The following is a 23,574-nucleotide window of genomic DNA, read 5'->3' as shown; positions in this document are numbered from 1 at the left end:
GAGCCAGGCAGCGCCAGCACTGGAGCGCAAGAGGAACTCATCCTCTTGTTTCCTTGCGTGCTCCATAAATCGCCCACAGAAAGCTGAAACGGAGTCAATTCTAGGGATGTGGGATGGCAGCCAAAGGCAGAGCACAGTCATTCGTTAGTGGGAAAACGAGGAGATGTTAGCAGAGGGCACAGGAGTAACCTGCTGTGGAGGAGAAGTGGGCAGGGGTCTCTTGTACATAGAGAACATTCAGTTTCAGATATTGAGATGCTCACACATAGCAAACAATATATTGCTTCATTTCTTTGCACCAGGAAAGAAAAAGAAAATGTTTGTCCCTGTGGCTCTCCTGGAACCTGATGCTCAAAAGGGAAGGGGAGGCCACCTGTGTCACCCTGATAAAACCTATCCAGTATGTTCAGCTATCCAGAGGCTCGTGGAAAGGTTTTATGATCCTCTGGTACTTTCTGATTTAAAGTCATTGTCTCCCCTGCAACAAATTTCCTTTTGACCAAAACCTAGTAGAAATTTATTCAGATCTCACAGTGAAAAACCAAGGTATAACTACACAAAACAGAACTGCTGGAATACTGCATCCTTTGGTATAAAATGAAAACAAGAGGCTGCAACAGTGTATAAAAACCTACACTCATGGGATTGTGCAAGAGTGACACTTCCTATGCCTGTCAGGAATCCATCATCACTCCCTTTATGGTGTAGTAATTCTTAAATCCTAAACACAAGTATTTTGAGCCCCCATGGCCTGAGAACTGGCTGCTGTTATTATTCAAAGCTGAGGTCTGGAATTAAAAGTCTGAAAAATACAGGCATTCTCCCAGTTTCTTTGGGAATTTATCAGCCTTGATTCAAAACATTCTGGGACTCACACAACACAAGGGAACTCTGCTCACTTAGATTCCCCTCCACATTACAGCAGCTCCATCTCTGGAAGAGCTGGAGAAATATAACAACACTGTAAGCAGGACAGGACACATACAAAACAGAAGAAAAAATTTAATTAGCTATAGCAGAACATCCAGAAGAGGAAAAATATTGCAGCTGACATTTTCACAGGACACTTCATATTTAGGCATCAGGAATCATTAGTGGAGAAGGGGGAGGCAGATGTGAAAAGAGAGACACTGAAATCAGTTCTCTTTATTTTGTTTTATAGAAAATCTCATTGTCGAAGCTGGTGCCTCCTCTCAGCAGGGACCCCAACAAAGGAATCCCTGGGCTTTCATACTCTTCCCACCTCAATCTCCCACAACAGCTCTGACCAGTGAAAAATTCGAGTCTGGTGTCTTCTCATTGTTCATTGGTTTGTGCAGAGTCTGTGGGTGAGAAGGCAAGTCTGGAAGTCCCGTGTCCTTTGTTAGGCACAAGGTCAGTGCCCATTCACTGCTCCTTGCCTGGGGCTCTGGTGATTTCCCACTATCCAGGGCACAACTTGCAGCCCGAACACCGAGCTACAGATTCCTGAACGCAGTGAGGGAGTCTTTTCCAGGCTGCTTTAATCAGCAGCCCAAGGTTTGCAGGGGAAGGAAGGGTGATGAAATGCTACAGAGAACCTTTTCACCCCAGGAATCTATCACCGACATGTTTTATGAAAAATCCTTTCCTTAGGATTCTTCCCCTCCTGGGAAGCTGAGAGGCCTCAGGAACAAATTGTAAACAATTCTTATCTGCTGCTGTGGAATGCAACAGGAGAGATCTCTGATTGGCCTCATCAGGATGTTTCCAATTAAGAGCCTATCACAGAACACCTGTCCGGCCCGGTCTCGGTCTGAGAAGACCTTTCTTTTCACATTCCTTTTCTATTCTTAGCTTAGCCTTTGTAGTGAAACCCTTCTCTCTATTCTTTTAGTATAGTTTTTATATATTATCTATCATATAATAATAAATCAAGCCTTCTGATACATGGAGTCAACTTTCTCGTCTCTTCCCTCATCCTGGAACCCCTGAGAACAAGGTAACAGGAATCCAAGTAGTTCTTTACAGAACAGTGTTGCTAGGCAATCCAAAGTAAGAGAAAAACCAAAATTATTTATTTTTATACAACTTCACAGAAAATAAGTTAAAATCCTAACTACATTGGCTCTTCAGGACAGGAGCAGGTTGCTTCCCAAGCTCTCAGAGCTCATTCCTGCCTCCTTGTCAGCGGGTGAACAGCAGCACCAGCTCACAGTGAACAGTGTGAGGAAACATGTCAAAAGGAATAGCCATCACAGGGGCAAATGGCTCCCCCGCCAGCTTCTTCCGTGGGTCAGGTGGGCAGCACAGCCTGTGGAAAGCAAAGAGCATCCTTTAGATCAGTAGCAGAAGCCTTCCCACCACTGGTATCACAATCCAAGGGGGATCCACAAAGGAGGTATCATGTGTTTGACTAACATTCCTCAGCATCTGCGGCGGACACTGGCTGAGGTGTGGAACCATCAATACTGAATCCCCAACCAGCTCTGAAAACCTCGGGGACAAGCTGAACAGTCAGTGGCAAATTCAAAGCTCCTTTTCTCACAAGCCCTCCCAGCTGACAGACACTCAGTTTTCAGTTTTGCACTGCCCTTATGGCTGCCTGCAGACAGATTAATCACCTGGGTCTACCCCAGCTAAAGGCTGACCAGATAAAGCTACATGATTAACCCCTAAGCAGGTGACAAATCCCCTTGGCTTCACCTTCTTGGCGAGGGGCCACCCTTCCTACAGCAAACCCCATGGACTCTGCATCTCACATCCAGATGTGCTTTTTTTTCCCAGAGGGATGTACAATGTGCCATGTTTGAATTATTTTCTATTCCTCACTGATGCCTGTCTGGACTTAACAGGGTCTGTCACTGAGATCAAGAGAGAGGAGGAGAGTGCTCACTCGAGGAAGTTCCTCATGGCTTCCCCCTCTGGCTTGCAGGAGATGTAGAGCAGCCTGCGGATGGCCCTGCAGTTCCGGATGGCTCGAACGACCCTGTAGTCTGCAAAAACAAACAGCCTGCTTTCCCTCCACCACCCTGAGCTCTGCAGAAGGAATGGCTGCACAGCACCACAGAACTGACAAAAATACAGATGCATATTCTGCCACGTTCTGTCTCAGATGAGGTCTCTCAGGAGGCCACGGGTGTGACCCACACTGCTGACAGCCTAGCCAATTTGCCAGGCAGGGCAGAGCAATGGGAGAAGTCCTTCTGCTTCCCAGGGGGATGGAGGGTGAGAGAAAAAATGTTAATTAAGCAAAGGCATATAAAACCTTCCACACACACTTGTGAGAGTGCATCTGGGCACCAGGACCAGTGTGTGACTCCCCAGTACACACTCCAGGGGAGACCACCGAGACAGATTGAGGGCTGGGTTATTCAGCCTGGGGAAAAGAAGGTAAGCAAGGATCCATTAACTATCTTCAGGAACCTCATGGGGCATTACAGATAAGTGAGAATCTTCTCAGAGGGGCATGAGAAGAGGATGAGAAGCAATAGATGTATGGCAGCAAGGGAAAATCCTGATTAAATATATTAGGGAAAACATTTTCACTCTCGGACAAATTCAAACCTCAGCTAGGCTTTATATCCCTATGCAACCTCATATAACTCTGAAGTTGGCCTTGCTATAGTTGGGAGATTACACCACAAACCTCCAGAGGTCCCTTCTCTCTTAAATAATGGTGTGAGCCTGTGAAAGATGGAAAAAGGATTAGAGCTAAAGAGAAAGCATGAAGGCACTGAAAACAGCAGACTTAGGGAATTTAGCTGCTGTCAGTAACAAGAAACAAGAGACTAAACAAGGGAAGGCTTTGGAGCCAGTATAACAGGTCTCACAGAACTTGTTCAAAGCTCTCCGTTTACAAGACGAAAATAAATAGCATTTTCTCTCACGCAGGCCAGCCCGAGAAGGGTTCACCACAGCAACAAGCGGTCGGGCATCCTCCCACGATGCCAGGAGCTGTGGTAACACAGCCTCTGCCTTTCCACTGTGAAACTCACAGTTTGAGATCCCTGTGAAACAAAAAAGCAACCACATGAACTGAGTCTCACCAAGAGCTGGGTATAACATGATATTCACACACCCTTTGCAGTGTGAAGGTAACTAGTTAGGGTCCCTCTGCTCACTTCTACTCTGATTTTTCAGCATTTAGTTTGAAACTTTTTTGCCACAGCGAGTTTGAACTCACTATTGAATGCTGCATTCCACTCAGCATCCTCTATTGCCTTCTCCACCACCTCGACACCAATAACCTTGGACACTTGGTGAGCCAGAGAGAGACCAATTGTGCCTGGAAACACAGGAAACAAAGAAGTCCATACATTCATGCTGAAGAAACAGGCCTTTACATAGCAAGGATCAGCTCTGGAATGCAAAGCCCTGGGTGCCCAGGACCCCACCTGTTCCACAGCAGATGTCAAGGAGGACAGTGTCCCCAGCAGCCTGGCAGAGCTCCCTGACCGTCTGGTACAGAACTTCTGCTCCAGCCGTGTTGACCTGGAAGAAGGCGTCTGGAGAGATGCGGAACCTGAGGCCGAGCAGTTCCTCGAAGATGTGCGGTGCTCCGTGGAGGAGCTGGTAGGGTGACTGCTCGTGGGAGCAGCGTGTCATGGTGCTGCCAGGGCACACAAAAAACAGCTTGAGAAGGCAGCAAAGAGGAGCTGATTTCCATTCCCAGGGTGCTCATAGGAAGAAGAGGATAGTTCTTCCCCTCATCAACTTATATTTCATGTGAGCCTTTCAACAAAATTTTGATTCTTTCATTTTGATTCTTTGTAAGGGATCTGTGACTTGCACAGTCTAAATTTCATTAAAAGGATCAAAATTACTTAGCAGAAGGCAGCATTCCTCAGGTCTATTCCCCAGTTTTGCTGCTAATGTGATTTATTGTTTTGGGATAGTCACTGGAAGTTTTTTCTTTAAGTTTCCCAGACTCATAATTCCCATGAGGTAGAGCCATAGTGTGTTCAAGTAAGTCTGGAAAAATAAAAGATGGGGCCATCCTAAATCCACATCTTCAAGAGGGATCCAAACATCTGTCATTCTCTTCCAGCACTCCCTGAACTGGTGGAATTTGAATTTGGCCAGAAACGGTAGAAGAAGGAGGTGGTTTTGTTTCCACTCATTCCCCCTGTCGAGGCACTTACCTCTCCTGGAAATAAAGTGAAGTCAAGGCACAGACTGCTCCAGGTCCACTTGTGAAGAACTCCTTCAGCAATGCTTTCTGAGTAGCCAGTGCCTCCTGTCAAGAGTGAGAAAGGAAAAGCTGCCTCTTTGGGTACCCTGATTAGACCCCTCTCCCCAGCAACACGGCCAGCAGGCTCAGCTCAGCCAGATGTGCCTCTTGCCCTGTCCTCCAGGTGCTCACCTGGCCCAGCTGCTGGGGGTGGAAGGTGATGATAGCCATGGTGTGGCCACAGCGGGTGGTACGAACCACCAGCTCTCGCCAGTGCCCACCTTCATGGAAGAGGATGCAGGAGTCCAGGGGGGAGTGAGAGATGAACTCCTCATAGCACTGAGGGGAGGGAAAATGGCACCTTTAGTACCATGAAGACAAGTGCCCTGCTCTTAGCCCCCCAGACAGGCAGCCCTTCCACCACTGTGGTCTGCTTTTTCTGTTTGATTTCAATACACTGGCTGAACGCTCCTTCCAGGCTCTTGAAAGACAACACATTTTAATAATTTCAATTTGCAATTCTTATGTATTTTAATAGATTGGCAGGAATTCATTGTCACTTGATTAACTTCATTACTCAGGATGCTTTATGGGCTGCAATTTTGACATGTGAGTTTTTATAAATGTATTTATCCACCAACTGGAATCAGGTATGAAAATTTTCAGAACGTGAAAATGGACTTGAAAACACAGCATCATTAAAATTACAGTGTTCTCCCAAGTAAGAGTTATTGCAGTCTCTCTATTCCACAGTGAAGGGACAGACATCACTTATTTATTTACCTGGGCTACTTGTTTATGTTTTGAGGGTATGTTCTCCACATGGTTGGCTTTCACACAGACAATATTCCTTTCTGTAGAGAGATGGACAGGAATTTAATTGCTCTGGTTCAGGGCACGTAAACCACTGTGGCATCTGACATGATAAACTGTGGAGACACCTTTCCCCATTTCCACAGCCCTTCCAGCAGTTTTCTCCGAGTTTCCTGTCCTGCACTGACCTCTGCCAGTTCCTACATACAACCCCACAGTTTTGGGGTTCCCATCTGGTCCTCGGTTCACAGAGAAAGTCGATTTGTTTCGGTAGCCATTAATGATGGGCTGAGGGAGAAAAGAAGGAAAAGCAAAGCCTTGGATTAAAAGAAAAAGCAGTGGAGGAAAGCCAAACCCCAGCTTGGTTATTCTGTTGCCAACATGTGAAGGTGTATGTGAATGGGCAAAACACAGAAACAGAGCTTGTGCACCAGAACCCCAGCACTGCCCCCGGGGGACCAAAAGTGGCTCTCTGTGACAATGGGGACAGGTTTAACAGGGAGGCCTTAGGCACAAAAACAGGGTTCCTAAGCACTGGGCTTATTTCACTCTTGGGCAGTCACAAGCTGCAAAGCACAAGTTAGCAAGGACTGAACTCAGACACTCTCTGCAAGCAAATTATGCCCCCCCATGAGACTCTTGAGCTGTTGAGTGAGAGACTCTTCATGGCTCACAAGGAGGAACATTCCCATGGGACACTCACCGAAGGGACTACAGGCTGCAAAGGACAGCAGAGCCCACCAGGTTTCTGTGCATCTATGCCCAGCTCCTCAAGACGAGATGCCAGTGTCTGCAAAATCTTCCTCTGGCTTTCATATTTTACCTGCAGAGGAGTTCTAAGGCAGAAGCACTCTCACAGGACCACAGGATGGTGGGCAGCTCTTCATCACCCACCTCTGAGGAGTCCAACAGGAGGAAAAATTGCAATTGAAAATATAACCCCAGAGGAACTCTGCCCTTTTCATAACCACAGCTGCTTGGAGAAACAGGAAGAGTGAAAAATCCGATGTCTATGATCCCCAGGTGCTGGCCTGGAACACTTTGTCTGACCTGAAGGCCAGTGAAGCAGAGGAGTCCCACAGAGGACACGTTCACTGTGCAAATGCCCATCCTTTGTACTACCAGGAACCTCCCAGTTCTATCCTTCACAACAGCAGGATTAAAGCAGCAGTAAATGGGGTCTGAACACTTTGCAGCATTAAGATGTTAAGGACTACTGCTCCAGGAGATAGGATGGGACAGCTGAGGCAACACAACAGAGAAAAGTCTGTGTAAACGCATCTTACCTGCAGCTGCTCTTGGTAGGGAAGTCTCCACAGTGGTGTCACTGCATTTGCTAACCTGGAAAGCACAAGGTAGTGCCCAGAGCTACTTGAGTCATTATTCCTATGGCATAACATCCCTGTCAGCTGCTTCAGTCCATGGGCAGGACTGCTCTGGTGTGAGCCCTGCACCAGGCTGTGAACACCCAGACTCCCAGGGAACCACAGTGGAATGCACAACTTGTGTGCAGCAGGAGGGAATTTCAAGCTGCCCATTCTCAGTGACCCGACCCCCTACATAGACGTAGTTAAGAGATAAACCTCAGAACTTGCCATACTACTCATATCCAAAGCAAGACAAGCGAGAAAAAAACACATAAAAACTGATTAAAAAAAGAAGAAACCACACACATATACCCTAAAAAGACTCCCAAAATAGAGGTGAGGCTGATATGATTCAAGCACTCATAACTGACTCTCTGAGCCCATGGGGAACAGCATCCCGATGCTGGATAAGTTGCAGCTATTGCTTATCTATGATTTTTGCAGCTGCTTCCAAAGCACCCAGTGCCAACTACTCTAATTTGACTGCAAATCAAATGAACCATCACTTTTTGCTGCCAATAGGGCAGCTTATCCTTTCCTCTCAGAACTCCTTTCCTCCTATCCTCCTTTCCTCAGAGAACTTTTCGTTTGTCTTTTCCACTATCCCCTCCCCAGGCCAGACTCCAGGCAAACGAGCCGAGCCCTGGCTCTACCGTTCCTGCCGTGTCAACCCACCACGTTCAGAGCTCTAGGTGCTCGCTGCTTTGAAAGAACGCTTTGATCATTTTGGAAAAGCCTTACCTCTCCTCCCAGTAAGGCTCTGGCAGGCTGCAGTTCACCCTGGCCTTTTCCTTCCCTTCCCACGCTGCCGCTGTGGTTGTCACCAGGCTGCGGAGCGGCGGCGGGCGGAGGCGGCAGCGCGGCGGCCTCAGAACGCAGCACAGAGCCATGGCGGGTGCGAGCGGCTGCTGGGGAGCCGGACCCGCTCCGGGCAGCGACAGGGACCCGCGCCGGCCGCGGCACCGGCGGAAGGGGCGCGGTGAGAGCCCCGGGCCCGGCCCCGCGCTCCCCGCCCCGCGCAGCCCCGGCGCTGGGAGGGAGGGCCGAGCTTTCCGCCCTGGGCTCCTCAGACACACTCGGGTAGCAAAGTGCCACAGCAAAGTGTCACAGCATCTGCGTGGTCATTGTGAAAAACGCCAATCAATTGGTCTTAGAATTTTAAAAGTTTAATAGTAAAAAAATGGTTATAAAAGTAGTAATGTTATTAGACTAATAAAAATTTGAACAGGTGGGATTAGGACAATACCAGACAATAAAAACAAAGAGATACGGACAGTCCTGGTACCTCTTTCTGGGCAAAATAAGCCTGAAAAAGGACCCACGTTAACAGAGGATTAACCCTTAAAAGCAACAGCCTGTTGCATATTCATACATCTCATACATGATGCATAAATTCCATTCAAACACAGGATTCTGTCTGGTCAGTGTCAACTTCTTCCTCTTAATCCTGACGGCATCTTCAGGGATGAGCGAGGCAGGAAGAAGTTCGTTTCTTCTCATAAGAGAGCAAGAAATTATTTTTCTCTGAAAGATTTAGATCTCTCTTTGACTGCTATCTCGGTGCAAGTACCTCATTCCTCTCTTTAAAATAGTATCTTACATAGCATAGTTTCTATTTTAACCTTATGTTATAACCTAAAACTATATTTAACACACTACTTAAGAAAATTAATACAGCATAACTTTCTGACATAACACATATAATATTCATTTTAATATTTGTGAAAAGCCAATCATAAAATATGCATTTTCCACAGCCATGCTCAGCTGGCCTGGGACAGACTGAAGGCTCAGTGCCATCTGCCACAGAGCTTGTCCGATGGGATACTCAGGATGGCGGTGTGGCTGCCGTGTCACCTCGGCTCGCACGGTGGCTTCAGTTGGGTACATGTGGTTCATAAGGACAGGAGCCTCTCCCAGCCAGCCCCGGCCGTGCCTCCAGCCGCTGCTCGGGGAACCGCGGGGAGCAGGCAAGCACACGTGTCCCATGCCTACTTAATCTCTCCATCACGAAATATTTTCAGCTGGAGATTTTCCGTCAGGCGTGGCTTATTTGCTTAGGGACCCCAGGAGTTCTCTTGTCCAAGTGCTTACCTGTCACCCTTTGATGTCACCTAAAATTCCTGCCGCCACACATCCTTTGGCCAAGGGGCTCATCCACCCACATGCTACCATTTGAGTGACTTGTTCTTCTGTGAACCTGGCTGCTGTGGTTTCCTCCAAGAGCTGCAGAGCCCGGCCCTCTCCCTGCCCGGCCCCAGCCCCCGCTCCCGGTCCCGCTCCTCGTCGCATCCCATCCCGTCCCGTCCCGTCCCGTCCCGTCCTGTCCCGGTGGGGCCGGAGCAGGACCGCGGGTCCTCCACTCCGCAAGGGGGAGCCACAGGATTCGGGCCCGCTGCACGCCTGGGGCGGTGCTCGTTGTTCTTGGCCTCGCCCATGGGCGGGGCTTGTGCATCGTAGCCACGCCCGTCGTGGGCGGTGACAGCTGGGAGCTCTGTCTGCAGTAGCCGCGCCCTCACCACGCCCCACTGTCCACGAGGCGCCGGCGCGGGCGCTGATTGGCCGGTGGCGCAGCGCGGGCGCTGATTGGCCGGCGGCGCGGGGCGGTGCGGGCGCTGATTGGCCGGCGACGCGCGGCGCAGCGCGTCTCGGCGCGGCGCGTCAGTTCCGCGCTGGGCCCGCGATGCTGTCGGCGGGCGGCGGCTCCGGCCCCGGCGGGGCGGGCGGCTCCGGGCCGGGGCTCGGCGGCGACGGCGATTTCCTGTCGCGGTACAGGCTGGTGTCGGCCAAGCTGCGGCGGCGGTTCCTGCGGAAACCGAACGTGGCGGAGGCGGCGGAGCAGTTCGCGGCGCTGGCGCGGGAGCTGCGCGCCCAGGAGAGCCTGCCCTACGCCGCCTGGTGCCAGCTGGCCGTGGCGCGCTGCGCCCAGAGCCTGTTCCACGGCCCCGCCGAGGCGGCCGCGCTGGCCGAGGCCGCGCGGCTCTTCCTGCGCCAGGAGCGGGACCTGCGGCAGCGCCTGGGCTTGCGCGGCGGCTTCGGCGAGCACGTGGCGGCGGCGCAGAGCTGCGGGGCCTTCGCCGCCCGCCTGCACCTGGAGCGGGGGCAGCCCGCGCTGGCGGCCGGGCCGTGCCTGGAGCTGGCGGCGGCGCTCCGCGACACGGGACAGCCCGCCCGCGCCGCCGCGCCCCTGCAGCGGGCGGCGGAGCTGCTGACGGCGGCGCGGCTGCCGCTGCAGGCTCTGCGCTGCCTGGCCGAGCGCGCCTCCTGCCTGCTGCTGGCCCGCGACTACGCCGGGGCGCTGGCCGCACTGACGCGGGCGCAGGCGCTGGCCGGGGCCGGGCTGGGCGGTGCGGCCGGGGCCGGGACCGCGCCCGGCGGCGCCTTCCTGGACGTGCTGGCGCGCTGCGAGGTGTCGCGGGTGCTGCTCCTGCTTCTGCTGCAGCCGCCGCCCGCCAAGCTGCTGCCCGAGCACGCCCGCACGCTGGAGCAGTACTGCTGGGAGGCGCCCGACGGCGGACCGGGCACCGGGAGCGGCTCCGGGACTGGCGGGGGTCTGCCGCCGGCCGCCAGCTACCTGCCGGCCGAGCTGTTCCTGCTGCTGCAGTCGGCAGTGCTGGCGTGCCAGGAGAAGGACGCGGAGGCGCTGAAGGCGCTGCAGGCCGAGCTGTGGCCACTGCTGAGCGCCGAGCAGAACCATCTGCTGCACCTGGTGCTGCAAGAGATGCTGAGCCCCGCCGGACAGGGGCTCTGAGCGCCGCCGCCCGCAGGGACAGGTCGGACTGGTCGCTTCAGCCACCGCCAGCACAGACTCTATTATTCCGTTATTTATTTTTAGAACGAGTTGAAGTAATGGTTGGTGAGAGAATGCGTTCATCTACACGTATGCCTTGTGTCATAGTAAACTGCTTACTGTATGCACTGAAAGTTGTCATGCTTGGAAAAAGTGTAACCCTAAAGCAGAACGGCCATTTCAGGGCAGAAGGAAGCTGTTCATTAAAAGATTGGCTGCAATTCGCATGTGTTGGAGGATTTGGGTATCTATGAATCGAATGTTGTTATGAGTTGCTTTTTCGAAAAAATCAAACAAACAAAAAAACCTCCATATACAAAGAAGGTTTTAATTTTTTTCCCCCTCCTGAAAATAACTGGCACTGCAGCCAGCAGAAGGCCCTGAGTTTTGTGGTGGGTGAAAGCAGTTGGTCACTGACCTGCAAGTGGTTCCTGGGGTGATGGTGACTCGACTCCAGTCTCTGTAGTGGCTGTTAACCCAGAGAACTGAGCCTGCACGGTGGCAAATCTACTTCATCGGAGGGAATTTGGGAAGGGAATTAGTGGTGGAGGTGGTGAAGTTACAGGAGTTCTTGGCCTGTGGGCTATTTGTTTAATTCTTTTCAGCTATTATCCGTCTGCTCTCTGGCACTTTTGTCTCTTGCTTTCTGCTTCTTGGGACCTTTAGGTGAAGGCAGCTGATCTTTAGAGGGGAAAAAACCCTGCTGTCTTTGGTGGACTCAGCTGTTGGGTACAGGCTTTGCTAAATTCCATCAGTGCTAATATACAGCCCCAGGCAGGGCAGGCTTTATCCTGGAGGCTGGAGATGCCCCGGGGGTGAGTGTGTTGGGTGGATAAAGAGCAGTTCCAGGGTACCCAGCTACTGGTGAGTGAAACGAAGGCTCTCAGGCAGCACTTCCAGAGACCCTGCACAGGCTGGGGCTTTTGGAAAGAGGGCAATGCCGTTTGTACACCTGGGAGAGAAGTCAGAGGTTAGAGTATTAAACAGTGGTATTACATCTGATTTTAATATTTGGGTCTGGAGACAGCAGGTTTTTCAAACACTTTTTCCAGTGTTTGTTTTTCAAGGGTTTTTCACCTTCCACACTTAAATAACGAAGAACTTGCCCTTTTCCCCTCAGAAACGCAGAGACGCTGCTAATTTTAAGAAGCCTTCATTACCACAACCCTCTTTCTGAGAAGGTAAAATGGTAGTTGAGAAATGCTCGAACTCGAACTGAGTGTAATTTTATGGCTAAGCTAGCCGTGGATGCGCCAGGCGAGAGGAAAAACGAAAGACCCACGCGGCGACATTCCTTATGTCCGCGTCCTTTTTCAATTCCAGCAGACGAAGCTGTTACTGGGGCTGTAACTCCGCGGCGGTGCGGGGGGCGGGCGGAAGGCGGCGGAAGGGGCGCGGTGCGGGCGGGCGGGCGGTGCCGGTGACGCGGAGCGCGGGGCCCGGCGGGACGGGGCGGGGCGGGGCGGGCGGTGCGCTCCGAGCGGCGGGGACAGCACGCGGCGCGGCCATGGCGGACGGGGACGGTGCGCAGCGGTGGGGACCGGCGGGGGCGCGGGGAGCCCGGGCGGGAAGCGGCGCGGCAAGGGCTCAGGACCGGCACGGCGCCGCTCGAGGAGGGGTCTGCGGGCGGCTTTCCCCCCCCCGGGCTTTTGCCCCTCTGCCCGCCGGCCCTGCCGCGCTCCGCCGCTCACTCCCGGCGTGTCGCTCCCGCAGGTTCCAGCGTGAAGAAGCGGCGGAAGAAGGAGAAGCGGGCGCTCGCCGATGATGATGTAGCGGTGAGCGCGGGGAGGAATGGGGGAGGGGTGTGGACCGGGCCGTGCTCGGGGTGTTGGAGGTTCCCCCAGCCCCATCCGGGGGGCTCCCCCAGCACCATCCTTGGGGACGCGTTCCGGGGGCCGTGGGTAGGGCTGGGGCGGGCTCTCCCCTCTCGGTCCCGGCGGGAGCGCGGCCGCCCCGCGTGGTGCCAGCGGAGCCTCCCGGGCCACGTGGAGAGGGAGGCGGGAGCGCGGCCCGCCGCCTTCCCCCTCTCTGATGCCGCTTGACTTCGCCCTCCCAGGACATCCAGCACACGGAGGACTTTCTCATCAAGCCCGAGTCCCGGGTGGCCCAGCTGGACACGTCGCAGTGGCCCTTGCTGCTGAAGGTACGGTGGGTTTGCTCGACCTCGTGGCCCGTCCGAGTTCCCGCTGCTTTTGTCCTCTGCCCCTGGAGGTGTAACCCCGCTGCAGGGAGCGGCACGCGTGGTGCTCTGCCGCCAGAAATCGTGTTACAATGTTTCTCCAGAAGTAGCGTTTGAGTTTTGTGAGTTTTCCGTGCCTTGGAAAGATCCCGCCATATTTCTTGAGTTTTTGATTTGGGTATGATCATGGCCTGTCGTGTGTGTAGGCTTCTAGGTTGCTTCTGCTGAGTTTCGGTTTATCCTGCATTGTCAATGCATATATTGTGCTGCTTTCCCATCTCCTTCAGTCCAGGATTTCTATTTTTTTCGATTTTTGTAAAATAATACCGTGGTTTCATTGTTGGGTCATTTTCATTTTGGAAGTGGCTCTATCACTTAAATGTTCAAATCAGACCTGATGAATATGGGGAGATGTACTGCAGCACAGCAGCACTGAAATCAAGGTAGCTTAAAAAGACCTCTAACTTCTGCTTGGATTTTATAGAACTTTGACAAGTTAAATGTGAGGACAGCACACTACACACCTCTTCCTTCCGGCGCTAATCCCCTGAAGAGGGAGATTTCTGACTATGTTAGGTGAGTGCAATACGGGCCAGAGTGGTTTATTTTTCTTGCACAGTTAACACCTTCAAAATATTTTCGTCTGGATTCCTCTTGTACCTTTCTTCTTCCCTGCAGAATCAGTAAACATTTAAATAGGACCCACTGATCTCTCCCTGTAAAGCTTTCTTTATTCTGGGGTTGCAGCAGGTCTGTGGGTGAACATGCAAACCACCTAAGGAATTCTCTGGGGATTTCAGTAAAGTCCCTTTGCCTGCTGGGCTTTGAAAGTGCTTGGAGTTCGTAGAATTTGGGGTTTTTTTATAAGTGCAGGGGAGAATTCTTTGTGTATGGAGCAGGTCACTGAGCTTACTGAGAGCTCATTGCTTCTCTGGCTGTATAAAAATGCATTTCTTTTAAACTTACTGCACTGTTAAAGTATTTTAAACTTACTGCACTGTTGCCATGTCTGGCCTGATGCTTAGCTTCCATTCCCTGCCATTTTGCACCCCAGGTCTGGCTTTATTAACCTGGACAAACCCTCCAACCCATCCTCTCACGAGGTGGTGGCGTGGATCCGGCGCATCCTGCGAGTGGAGAAGACAGGGCACAGTGGCACCCTGGACCCCAAGGTGACAGGGTGCCTCATTGTGTGCATTGAGAGGGCCACACGGCTGGTCAAGTCTCAGCAGAGTGCAGGTTTGTTCGATGCTCAGGGCCATTTGCAGTGACTGGGGATGTGTAAAGTGCTTTTGGAGACAAAATGGAGGTTTCTCAAACTTCAGAAGGCCAATCTTTGTCTTCAGTGCCTTGAAGTTAAGGGTTATTCCAAGCCACTGAGGACACATCTACGTTGTCTCAGGTAGATTTTTCATTGCTTCTCTGGTGCTTGGGCTGTTACAAGTCAGTGAAAACACCTCTGACATGGTGTGATGTACCAGTTGAACTTAGGGCTTTAGCCTCTACTGGTCCAGAAAAGAAATAAATGCAGTTTAGATTTATTTCCCTGTAAGAAAAACTAACTCTGTAATAAAAAATGCCCATTTCCTAGAAGAGGTGGTAGGATTTCAGGGTTCTGGGGACATGTGGCTGTTAAGCAGGGTGGACCTTGAGGTCAACATCAAATGCCAGTGGCCGTTCCTGACTGCTCTTGTCATTCTTTCAGGCAAAGAGTATGTGGGAATTGTTCGGCTGCACAATGCCATTGAAAGTGAGGCTCAGCTGGCCAGGGTAAGTCTCACGTGCTCTTAGCCATGCAGGCATCTGGCATGCAGAGTGCTGGGCACTGGTGGGAGATGAGAGGCCAGGAATGGAGCTCAGGTGTGCTGTGTGTGAGGTGATGACACTGTTTATCCATTCTCTGAGTGCAGTGGCAGTGCTGCCCTCCTGCAGCACCCAGCTCCTGTTCTAGGCTCTGGGTGCTGTGCAGCCTCCAGACATCCTGCAGTGTCCTGCTGGGGACTGCTGTGATGTGTGGCTGGCTGCCTGCAGGAGGGGAACAGTGCTGGCAGGGTTGGAGCCCCTCTTTGGGGGCTCCAGCCTCACTGGGACGAGGGATGATGTCTGATCACATGCTGCCATCTAATGGAAAACTCCTGGCTGTGTTCACTGGCACCTCAACCACATCACTGGTTTGGATTTGCTGTATTAAATATGGCATCACCAAATTAGGATAAACCTGGTGGTTTCTCACTCTTGGAAGTGGACACAGTTGCTGCAGGCTCCAAAGTGCTCCTGCATTAGGGCACAAGTGTTAACTCTTGATTCTCCTTCCTCCCTCAGGCCATAGAAACCCTGACAGGTGCCCTGTTCCAGCGGCCACCTCTCATTGCTGCTGTGAAACGACAACTGAGAGTCAGAACCATCTACGAGAGCAAGCTGGTGGAATACGATCCTGAGAGAAGATTAGGTAAAATAGGGCTTTCCTGCCTTCCTTCTATAAAACAGACAACTGATAAAATTTTCTGTGAAATTGGCTGCTTTTTGCAGATAAGACTTAAATCCTCCCATTGTCCAGCAGTAACTGCTTCAAGCATTGCTTTGGTGTGCTGGGAAGCAAATCCCATCTCTTTTTGTGCTGCTGCACCCTTCACAGAAGAGCCAAATGATGTCAATTAGATGGCATTAGCTCTCAGGGCAAAGATGACCTTCATCTATCACCCCATGCTGATGGCTCTGGGAAGGGCAGGGCATACAGCTTCTCTCCAAGGATGTGGTTTATTTTTTGCTTAAATGTCGTGGTTTGCTAAGTCCTGGCTGGATGATAAAGGGTGTGACAGAACCCCCCTTTCCAGCTCTGCAGGATCCCAGCTACCAGTGGAGGTTCAGTGCAGGAACAAAAAGGCAACAGCACAGGCCTGGGGTGAAACTGGGGTAACTTTATTCGATGGCAAAACTCCCCGAGTCTGGGGTCCCAGGACCCCGAACTGAGAATAGACACCAGTTTCTAAAGGGGGAAGGTCTCAGGGGAGGATACAATCTTTAACTAATCAGGAGAACTGGGGGTGGAACACAAGGCAGGGAATACAATGTGTAAACCAATTTCTAGGGAGGAGAACAGCATAAGTAAACCAATGGGGTTTTGAAGGATACAAAACTGAAGGGGAAGTTTCTAAAGGGAAGGGCAGGTTCAGGGAGGGATTGACATTTAATGGAAGGAGGGTTCTGGGGAAAAGAGCAGGGGCAGGAAGGGTTGACAACTGGGATGGGGTGAGGGTTGAAACTTGGCAGGGAGTGGGCAGGTAACAAACACTTAACTGAACTGAATCACAGTGAGGGAGGAAGTCTAATTTTAGAAACATAAGATACAAAATGGGGGGCTTGTGCCACTCTAAAGACAGGGGTAGGACAATACAGAGGGATTGCAAAACCACATATTAAACAGTGAATATGCCAAGTTACAAAAACACACTACAACATCTCAATCTCTCTATCCTGTCCTGCCTTTCAGGTATCTTCTGGGTGAGCTGTGAAGCAGGGACATACATCCGAACCCTCTGTGTGCACCTGGGGCTGCTGCTGGGCGTGGGGGGCCAGATGCAGGAGCTGCGCAGAGTCCGCTCGGGCATCCTGGGAGAGACGGTACAGTGGCACCTCAAATATTGCCAGCCCGTTTGACATTGTCACAATTGCAGGAGCTCCTGGGACTCTGTGAGTGCTGCAGTGTTAGGAGGAGGTTTGTGAATTGCCCCCAAACAGTGAGAGCTCTTGCTGTGGGCGGTCTGTAACCAAAGTGTTGAGTTCAGTTCAGGGTGTTGCTCCTGTTCTGGGAATTAAACTTTGGGACAGTGAGTGACTGGGAAGTGCACTGTGGTGGCTGGAAGTTTGTTTTATGTCACCTGTGTTTCTCAGCCTACAGACCCTGGTGTCCCATGAGTTCAGGAGTGTGAAGTGACAGCTCAGGGAATGGGATTCATTGGAATGAGCTCAGTCTTGAGGTGCAGTCTTGTGAGATCGTGGACACTTGTTCAGTCTTTTCACTCTGGTCATAGAGAGATCTTGCTGCTGGTCCAAACTCCAGAGCTAATTTATTCTTTTGCAAAGCAGCAGTATCAGAGTGCAAGTGCTTCCCCACCCATCTGTGCTCTTAGCACAGCTGTAATCTCCAGGTCATTTATGAATTCCAGGTGTTGGGTGCTCACAGTTTCCTCAGAATTTATTTCATGTCACAGATTAAAGAGCTGGTTAATTCAGACTTCTGCTCACTAACCTTTATCTAGGAGCGCCAGGAATTTAGGTTAGGTCATATTTAAGAATTCTATGTGGGCAGACCTTAGACTGTAGATCCAAATGCTGTCTGAGATTAGGAAGGTCCAAGTCTAATAGCTCAAGCCAGGCTGATCTCAAGCTACTGATGGAAAGTATTCTTTCCTTTTTTAAGTTGTGTTTTCATGCTTGTGGTGGGCGTCTGGTTTCAATCCCTGTTTGCTGTTGGACTTCAGCTATTCTCTCGTGCACGTTTCAGTAGTGACTGGTGGGAGAGTTTAGAAGTTTTGCCTTTGCAGGACAACATGGTGACCATGCACGACGTGCTGGATGCCCAGTGGCAGTACGACAACAACAAGGACGACAGCTACCTGCGAAGGGTCATCCTGCCCCTGGAGAAACTGCTGACTTCACACAAGAGGCTCGTCATGAAAGACAGTGCAGTGAGTTCCTGAGGCAGTGCCAGGGGACAGACAGACACTGCAAAGTGTCCCTCTGACTTCTGCAGCTGGTAGAACACACAGGGGATCAGCAGCCCCCTGTGGTGTCTGGTGCTGTCCTGATGGTGACTTGTGTAGAACCTCATGTGAGCTGCTGCCAGAGCAGCACTAAGATGCAGGAGCCATGAATTAAATGACAGAGGTTCTGCTCTCCTCACTTGAGGAGGATGCTGATGGTTATGAGAGATCTGCCTCACCTGTTGTTTGCTTTGCTTTCTCCTTCCAAAGATCCCAAGTTTTATGTAGTGGACAAAATCCCTAGTTACTTAGGGATGATATTGCTGGGATGGTAATGGCAGTGGGAAGCTAAAAATTAGGGACACTTCAAAGTTTGATTCTTGTAATAGCCTCTAAGCCCTCCCATTCCCTGCCTTTCAGGTTAATGCCATTTGCTATGGAGCCAAGATCATGCTGCCTGGTGTTCTGCGGTATGAGGATGGGATTGAGCTTAATCAGGAGATTGTTGTCATCACCACGAAAGGAGAAGCCATCTGCCTAGGTATGGAATGCCTCCTTCTCCTTGTGTCCAGCTAACTGCAGAAATAACAGACTGTGTGACAGTAAGGGCACCACAAATTAGTTCCTGTGTGCAGAAGGTTTAATTAGTGCTTCCTGATGGAGAATGTGGGCCCAAGACAGCTGGTTTTGGGCAGGACGTTAAGAAGCAGTGGCTGCATCAGTCCTGGGCCAGGTGTGAGGAGTTCAGCAACTGTGTAATACTCAGGTGTGCTGTGTGTGAGGTGATGACACTGTTTATCCATTCTCTGAGTGCAGTGGCAGCGCTGCCCTCCTGCAGCACCCAGCTCCTGTTCTAGGCTCTGGGTGCTGTGCAGCCTCCAGACATCCTGCAGTGTCCTGCTGGGGACTGCTGTGATGTGTGGCTGGCTGCCTGCAGGAGGGGAACAGTGCTGGCAGGGTTGGAGCCCCTCTTTGGGGGCTCCAGCCTCACTGGGACGAGGGATGACGTCTGATCATATGCTGCCACTAGGCACATCACACCTCCTGGTAGGTCAGTGCAAAGGGACTCCAGCAACTGCCAGCTTGACTTGAAAGGGTGCCCAGTTGTAACCAGGGTCTTCAGAGAAGCTGTGTGACAGCCAGTGAGTCCTTGGGGTGACCCTGGTGGGGGCTGTTGGTCGTCTTTGTGCTGCCAGAGGCAGAACAGGCTGTGACATTTCTGCTGTTCAAGAGTTACTGACCTCCATGCCTGCTTCTGCAGCCATTGCCCTGATGACCACAGCAGTCATTTCTACGTGTGACCACGGCGTGGTGGCAAAGATCAAGAGAGTGATCATGGAGAGAGACACCTACCCCCGGAAATGGGGGCTGGGCCCCAAGGTGAGTGTGGGCCTGGGGCCAGTCCTAGGGCACTGCTGGGAGCCCAGCCATTGGGATGTGGGGCTCTGGGACCCTTGGGCACAGCCTGTGTCTTCTGCAGGACCTGGCTGTAATTCTGCTGTGGTCTCCTGGAGATCCCAGAGCCAGAGCTGTGGCAGTGGTGGGAGTGAGGCTTTCCCTCCCTAAGAGCCTGGGGGCCACTGCTGGTGTTCAGGCGTGGGCTCCTCAAATCTGTACAGCACCAGCCCTCCTCTGGGGAAGAGCCAAATGATGTGAAGTGGATGGCATTAGCACTCTGTGCAAAGATGACCTTCATCCATCACCCCTTGCTGATGGCTCTGGAGGGGCTGGGCACGAGCTTCTTTTCCTTCTGGTGCAACACTGCTTAAATGCACACTGTCTGTGTGACACTGAACTGTGCCTGAAGGAGAGGAGCAGTGGGAACACCCAGTATTGGGTTCCTCTCCCACCTCAGGCATATGGTAGTAGCTCAACTGCAGCCAGGCTGGCCTGATGCAGTTTGGACTCATAGCTCTGTGTCAATTGCTCATCCCGTTCCTGTGGTTCAGGTGAAAGCTTTGGGGCTGCTAACACATCTGTCTCCTGGCAAAGGTGGGGTAATACAGGACAGTTCAAGCATTTTGGAGCCCTTTGCAAAACCTCACAAACAAGTGATCTAGCTCAAATGCTGCAGGTCATTAAGCTACAAAAACCTAGACAGAGATCCAGACTCCATGATGTGCAGTTGTGTTACTGTTGCTGTGACTCCCCCATCAAATTAGCCATTATTTACTGATAAAGATGCCTCTTGTCTGAGATTTAGGCTTCTGTGCATGGGATGTTTTGTCTCATTAGTTTTAAGGTCCTTGGAACAGTGGTAAATAGATAATGCTGTAGTTGTTGGCTTATAGGTGGATTCTTTCCTCTTAGCTTAAGGGAGGATTTTTCCTACCTGGAGCTGCAGTTTGACTTGTTGCCCTTTGCTTTCAGGCCAGTCAGAAGAAGATGATGATCCAGAAGGGTCTGCTGGACAAGCATGGAAAGCCCAATGAGAGCACACCAGAGTCCTGGAAGATGGAATATGTGGATTACAGGTGGGTATTGGGTGTGTGGCTCCCACAGGGTTGTTCAGAGGGGACCAAAGGCTGGCCTGGATGCTGCTGTTTGTGCTTGGATCATGTTAGGCTTGGCCTGTGGGGGGGATGCAGTTGCATTTCTTAGAATGTGTTGCTCTTGGGCAGTGTTGGAAGGAAAGGCCCTGAGCAGACAGTTATCCCTTTTTAGCCTGCTGTGGTTTTAGAGGGAGTCAGTCTGCTAAATTAAATGGGGGAGGCCGTGCTGTTCCCAGCCCAGCTGGCCCTGGTGCAGGCTGCAGGTCTCCCCTACACCAGCTTCCCCCCCAGCTCCTGGGATGGTGACAGAGCCCTTGTGAGGGCACAGGGATTTGTTCCAGTCCAGAGCAGCATGAGGCAGTGACTGTCCTGGGCAACATTGGGATCTTTTCTTTCAGGGATACTTCCAGGAAAGAAGCAGCTGCTGATCACCAAGCTGTTTCAGAGGTGGACAGAGCTGCAAAAGTGAGTATTGCCAGTGCTCTCTGGCTCTTTTTTCATGCCCCCCTTACTCCCATTATCTGCACATACCTTGCACCTGCATTTTGGTCCAGTGACGATTTTTAGTCCAGGGTCTTCCATGCCCTTTGTTAGGCACAAGGTCAGTACCTATTCACAGTTCCTTGCTTGGGGCTCCAGCAATTTCCCACCACCCAGGGCATGATTTGCAGCACAGACACCAAGCTACTGGCCCTGGGCATATTCTTCAACACAGCACAAGAAAATATATTGTATGGAGCCACAGCAGAGATTTGTTGTGCCAGAGAACCTTTTTGGAGACTACAAAGAGCTGCAGAAATGTCCATGCAAGAGTTGCACCTAAAATTCCCTAACTCAGGGCTTTTGCATGCCCTTGGAAAGGTGCAGCAGTGTTTTAACTTAATATTTGAGATACAAGAAACACTGAAAAATACAGGGGGCAGTTCTGGCAGAAGCAAATCCTAGACAGTGTATGCTGGAGAGTCTGCAAGTTACCCTTTTGTTAAATAAAGTTGTATTGAATCAGGCAATCAGTTTTCCCCTCACCTGAGCTCTTTGGAAGGTGTTGGTATGTCTGACAATGTGTTCCCCCAACAGAGAAAGCGAGACTCCGAGAGTGAAAATGAGGAAGCTGTGACCCCTCCATCCCCTGCCACCCCACCACCAGAGGAGCTGAGCAAAAAGGAAAAGAAGAAGAGGAAGAAAGAGAAGAAGGCCCAAGAGGCAGCTGAGAGTGGAGGAGAACAAATTGAGAGGGTATGTAATTGGGTACTGCTGTGGTGTGGTTCCGACGTGGTAGAGATTGCTGTGTGTCCCTGATCACCTCCAGGATTAATGCATCAGCAGCCTGCAGTGTGTGTCCACAGAGTGCCAGGCTTTCCACAGCAGAGGAGGGAGGATGGTTTAGAGGTGCATTTTAAACTGAACTGGTGATTGGAGATAGGGCAGGTAGCCCAGGACAGTTGGTGGGTTCCTGCCAGGCCAGCTCTGTGCTCTGGTGCCTGTGGTGGGTCCCCATGGGAGGATGGTGCTGGAGTGTGCCATGGGGAGCCTGCACTGCTTTGCTGTTCTTCCTGAAATGGGCAGTGGGGGATGATTCCTTTTTGATGGCTTCCTGACCTTTCCAACCTCTCCACAGACCAGTGAGAGCAGCAGCAGCAAGAAGAAGAAGAAGAAGAAACACAAGGAGGTAGAAGAGGGCTCGGACTAAGCAGCTGGGTCTGTCCAAAGCAGGCAACCTCATCAGAAAGGAGGGAGGAGTTTTAGGCCTTGAGAAGAGGACTGGCTGTGTGGCAGAGGAGCCAGCAAGTTCCAAGTTCTTCTCTGCTGTTTATATGAGTGAGTGGGTGTTTGCCCTGCTCCGGTGGCCCTCTCCATCCTGTTTTAAGGGTTGCCAGAGGAGCAGGGTGCCTCACTGTCCCTTGCACTGGATTGATCTCAAGCTGAGCACCATGATGCCAACAGAAATGGTATCTTCAGGGAAACTGTAGCTTCTGGCTCTTCCTTGGTCTCTGTTTTCACCTTAGTGAGGGTGGAATAATCTTTCTCCTCCCTCGTGTACTGCCTCTTTCTTCCTTTTCTCCCAAGGCTGAGGCTGTTACCTGACAGTTAAAGAATGTCTTGCTTCCTGGAGGAGTGGCTTTGTCACAGCCCATATGAATGGGTTTCCATGGGGACAGTCAGATCAGTTATTTCTGAAGGACTGTGTTTTGTTTTAACCTGGCCACATGCTTGGCTTCACCTTCAGTTAAATGAGAACAAATTGTCCACTCATTGTTTTTCATTCCTTTTTTGACCTTTATCATGAAAGGATTAGAGAATTTAATTCCTCCTTTCTGCTTATAGTACAAGGACATGCTTGTTCATGGTGTGCTGATTCCCAAGCCCAGTGACCTGGGCAGCGTGTCCCTTTTGCTGGCTCTTTGCTGTTCTCTACCCCTTTACTGGACTGCAAAGCTTTTGGTTGCCTTGCCTGGTTCTGTTGCCCATTGTGGGGATGTGGCTGGAGCGCAGGAGGTCACCAGGAGGTGACCATGTTCTTCATGCTGCTGGGACTGGAGTCCTCCTGAGGAAAAGCTTGGTCAGAGGCAGCTCTGCCTAGGGGCATTGGGGGTGAACTTGAATGGTTTCAGATAAATCTGTTGCTAACCTATCTGGAATTACTTGCTGGGGGCAGAAGGTCACAGAGGTAGTGCTGAGCCAGAACTGAGTTCCTTTGTATGAGGAAGAACCCCAGGCTGTTCTGTTCTGAGTTTCATCCCTGCAGAGATTCTGTTAACTGTTGGTTTAACCTCGTGCACTGCTTTAGTCTTAACGGTCTATCCTCCCTCCAGTGCTGGAGATGCAGGCAGAGGGGACAGCAACTGGTGGGTGTTACAACCTGAGCACGAAAAAAAAAGTCAATTTTTATTTACTCTTTTTTTACAAAAAAATAAATAAAACTTCCAGTTTTGAACAGGTGATTTTCTTGCTCCTTTGGCTCCTCACAAAAGGTCAGTGGCATTCATGGGGCAGATTTTACCACATACCCAGCCTCTCTTCCTCTCCTGAAGAAGCTGCTGGGGCAGAGAAATGGTCATGTTGATGAGCCTTTGTCATTGCTTTGCCAGTGCCCCAGCC

At 51.3% G+C, this 23,574-nt stretch overlaps 3 protein-coding genes and 5 non-coding genes across 8 annotated transcripts; 7 read left to right on the top strand and 1 right to left on the bottom strand.

The window, feature by feature from the left end:
* Positions 1-2,014: 2,014 nt before the first annotated feature.
* TRMT2B (tRNA methyltransferase 2 homolog B) lies at positions 2,015-8,261 on the bottom strand. Its single transcript, XM_009099498.4, has 12 exons — positions 8,053-8,261; positions 7,231-7,285; positions 6,648-6,767; positions 6,133-6,232; positions 5,915-5,985; positions 5,324-5,470; positions 5,103-5,197; positions 4,356-4,570; positions 4,145-4,246; positions 3,849-3,968; positions 2,855-2,954; positions 2,015-2,272 (listed from the first exon to the last, which is right to left on the bottom strand). The coding sequence occupies exons 1-12, from the start codon at positions 8,199-8,201 to the stop codon at positions 2,146-2,148; spliced, it is 1,401 nt and encodes a 466-aa protein (XP_009097746.2). The 5' UTR covers positions 8,202-8,261; the 3' UTR covers positions 2,015-2,145.
* Positions 8,262-8,487: 226 nt separating this feature from the next.
* F8A1 (coagulation factor VIII associated 1) lies at positions 8,488-11,325 on the top strand. Its single transcript, XM_050974563.1, has one exon. The coding sequence runs from the start codon at positions 9,995-9,997 to the stop codon at positions 11,060-11,062; it is 1,068 nt and encodes a 355-aa protein (XP_050830520.1). The 5' UTR covers positions 8,488-9,994; the 3' UTR covers positions 11,063-11,325.
* Positions 11,326-12,548: 1,223 nt separating this feature from the next.
* On the top strand, positions 12,549-23,414 carry DKC1 (dyskerin pseudouridine synthase 1). The gene is made up of 15 exons (XM_050974562.1): positions 12,549-12,624; positions 12,815-12,876; positions 13,158-13,244; positions 13,765-13,856; positions 14,335-14,519; positions 14,986-15,050; positions 15,603-15,729; positions 16,771-16,901; positions 17,825-17,968; positions 18,404-18,524; positions 19,245-19,363; positions 20,354-20,457; positions 20,874-20,940; positions 21,553-21,711; positions 22,094-23,414. Exons 1-15 carry the CDS (start codon positions 12,609-12,611, stop codon positions 22,163-22,165), a joined length of 1,551 nt encoding a protein of 516 aa, XP_050830519.1. The 5' UTR covers positions 12,549-12,608; the 3' UTR covers positions 22,166-23,414.
* On the top strand, positions 15,152-15,391 carry LOC115484211 (small nucleolar RNA SNORD17). Its single transcript, XR_003944956.2, has one exon. It is a non-coding gene; the product is annotated as a small nucleolar RNA SNORD17 (small nucleolar RNA).
* Positions 15,920-15,995, top strand: LOC115484214 (small nucleolar RNA SNORD83). Its single transcript, XR_003944959.1, has one exon. It is a non-coding gene; the product is annotated as a small nucleolar RNA SNORD83 (small nucleolar RNA).
* Positions 17,046-17,180, top strand: LOC115484217 (small nucleolar RNA SNORA36 family). Its single transcript, XR_003944962.1, has one exon. It is a non-coding gene; the product is annotated as a small nucleolar RNA SNORA36 family (small nucleolar RNA).
* LOC115484212 (small nucleolar RNA SNORD17) lies at positions 18,761-19,000 on the top strand. Its single transcript, XR_003944957.2, has one exon. It is a non-coding gene; the product is annotated as a small nucleolar RNA SNORD17 (small nucleolar RNA).
* On the top strand, positions 19,626-19,701 carry LOC115484210 (small nucleolar RNA SNORD83). Its single transcript, XR_003944955.1, has one exon. It is a non-coding gene; the product is annotated as a small nucleolar RNA SNORD83 (small nucleolar RNA).
* Positions 23,415-23,574: the final 160 nt, after the last annotated feature.

The sequence above is a fragment of the Serinus canaria genome, chromosome 4A, assembly GCF_022539315.1.
Source record: "Serinus canaria isolate serCan28SL12 chromosome 4A, serCan2020, whole genome shotgun sequence".
Classification (NCBI taxonomy): Eukaryota; Metazoa; Chordata; class Aves; order Passeriformes; family Fringillidae; genus Serinus; species Serinus canaria.
This window is presented reverse-complemented; position numbering and strand designations above follow the sequence as displayed.

Excerpts from the sequence above, each read along its gene's own strand:
- TRMT2B (XM_009099498.4), bottom strand. The coding sequence starts at position 8,201 with ATGGCTCTGTGCTGCGTTCTGAGGCCGCCGCGCTGCCGCCTCCGCCCG. Across the intron at positions 6,233-6,647 it reads TGCAGCCTGTAGTCCCTTCG|CCCATCATTAATGGCTACCG; the intron begins GTGAGTGTCCCA and ends TTTCTCCCTCAG. Across the intron at positions 2,273-2,854 it reads GCCATGAGGAACTTCCTCGA|GCTGTGCTGCCCACCTGACC; the intron begins GTGAGCACTCTC and ends TGCTTTCCACAG.
- F8A1 (XM_050974563.1), top strand. The coding sequence starts at position 9,995 with ATGCTGTCGGCGGGCGGCGGCTCCGGCCCCGGCGGGGCGGGCGGCTCC.
- DKC1 (XM_050974562.1), top strand. Across the intron at positions 15,051-15,602 it reads GTGAGGCTCAGCTGGCCAGG|GCCATAGAAACCCTGACAGG; the intron begins GTAAGTCTCACG and ends TTCCTCCCTCAG. Across the intron at positions 16,902-17,824 it reads CGGGCATCCTGGGAGAGACG|GACAACATGGTGACCATGCA; the intron begins GTACAGTGGCAC and ends TTGCCTTTGCAG.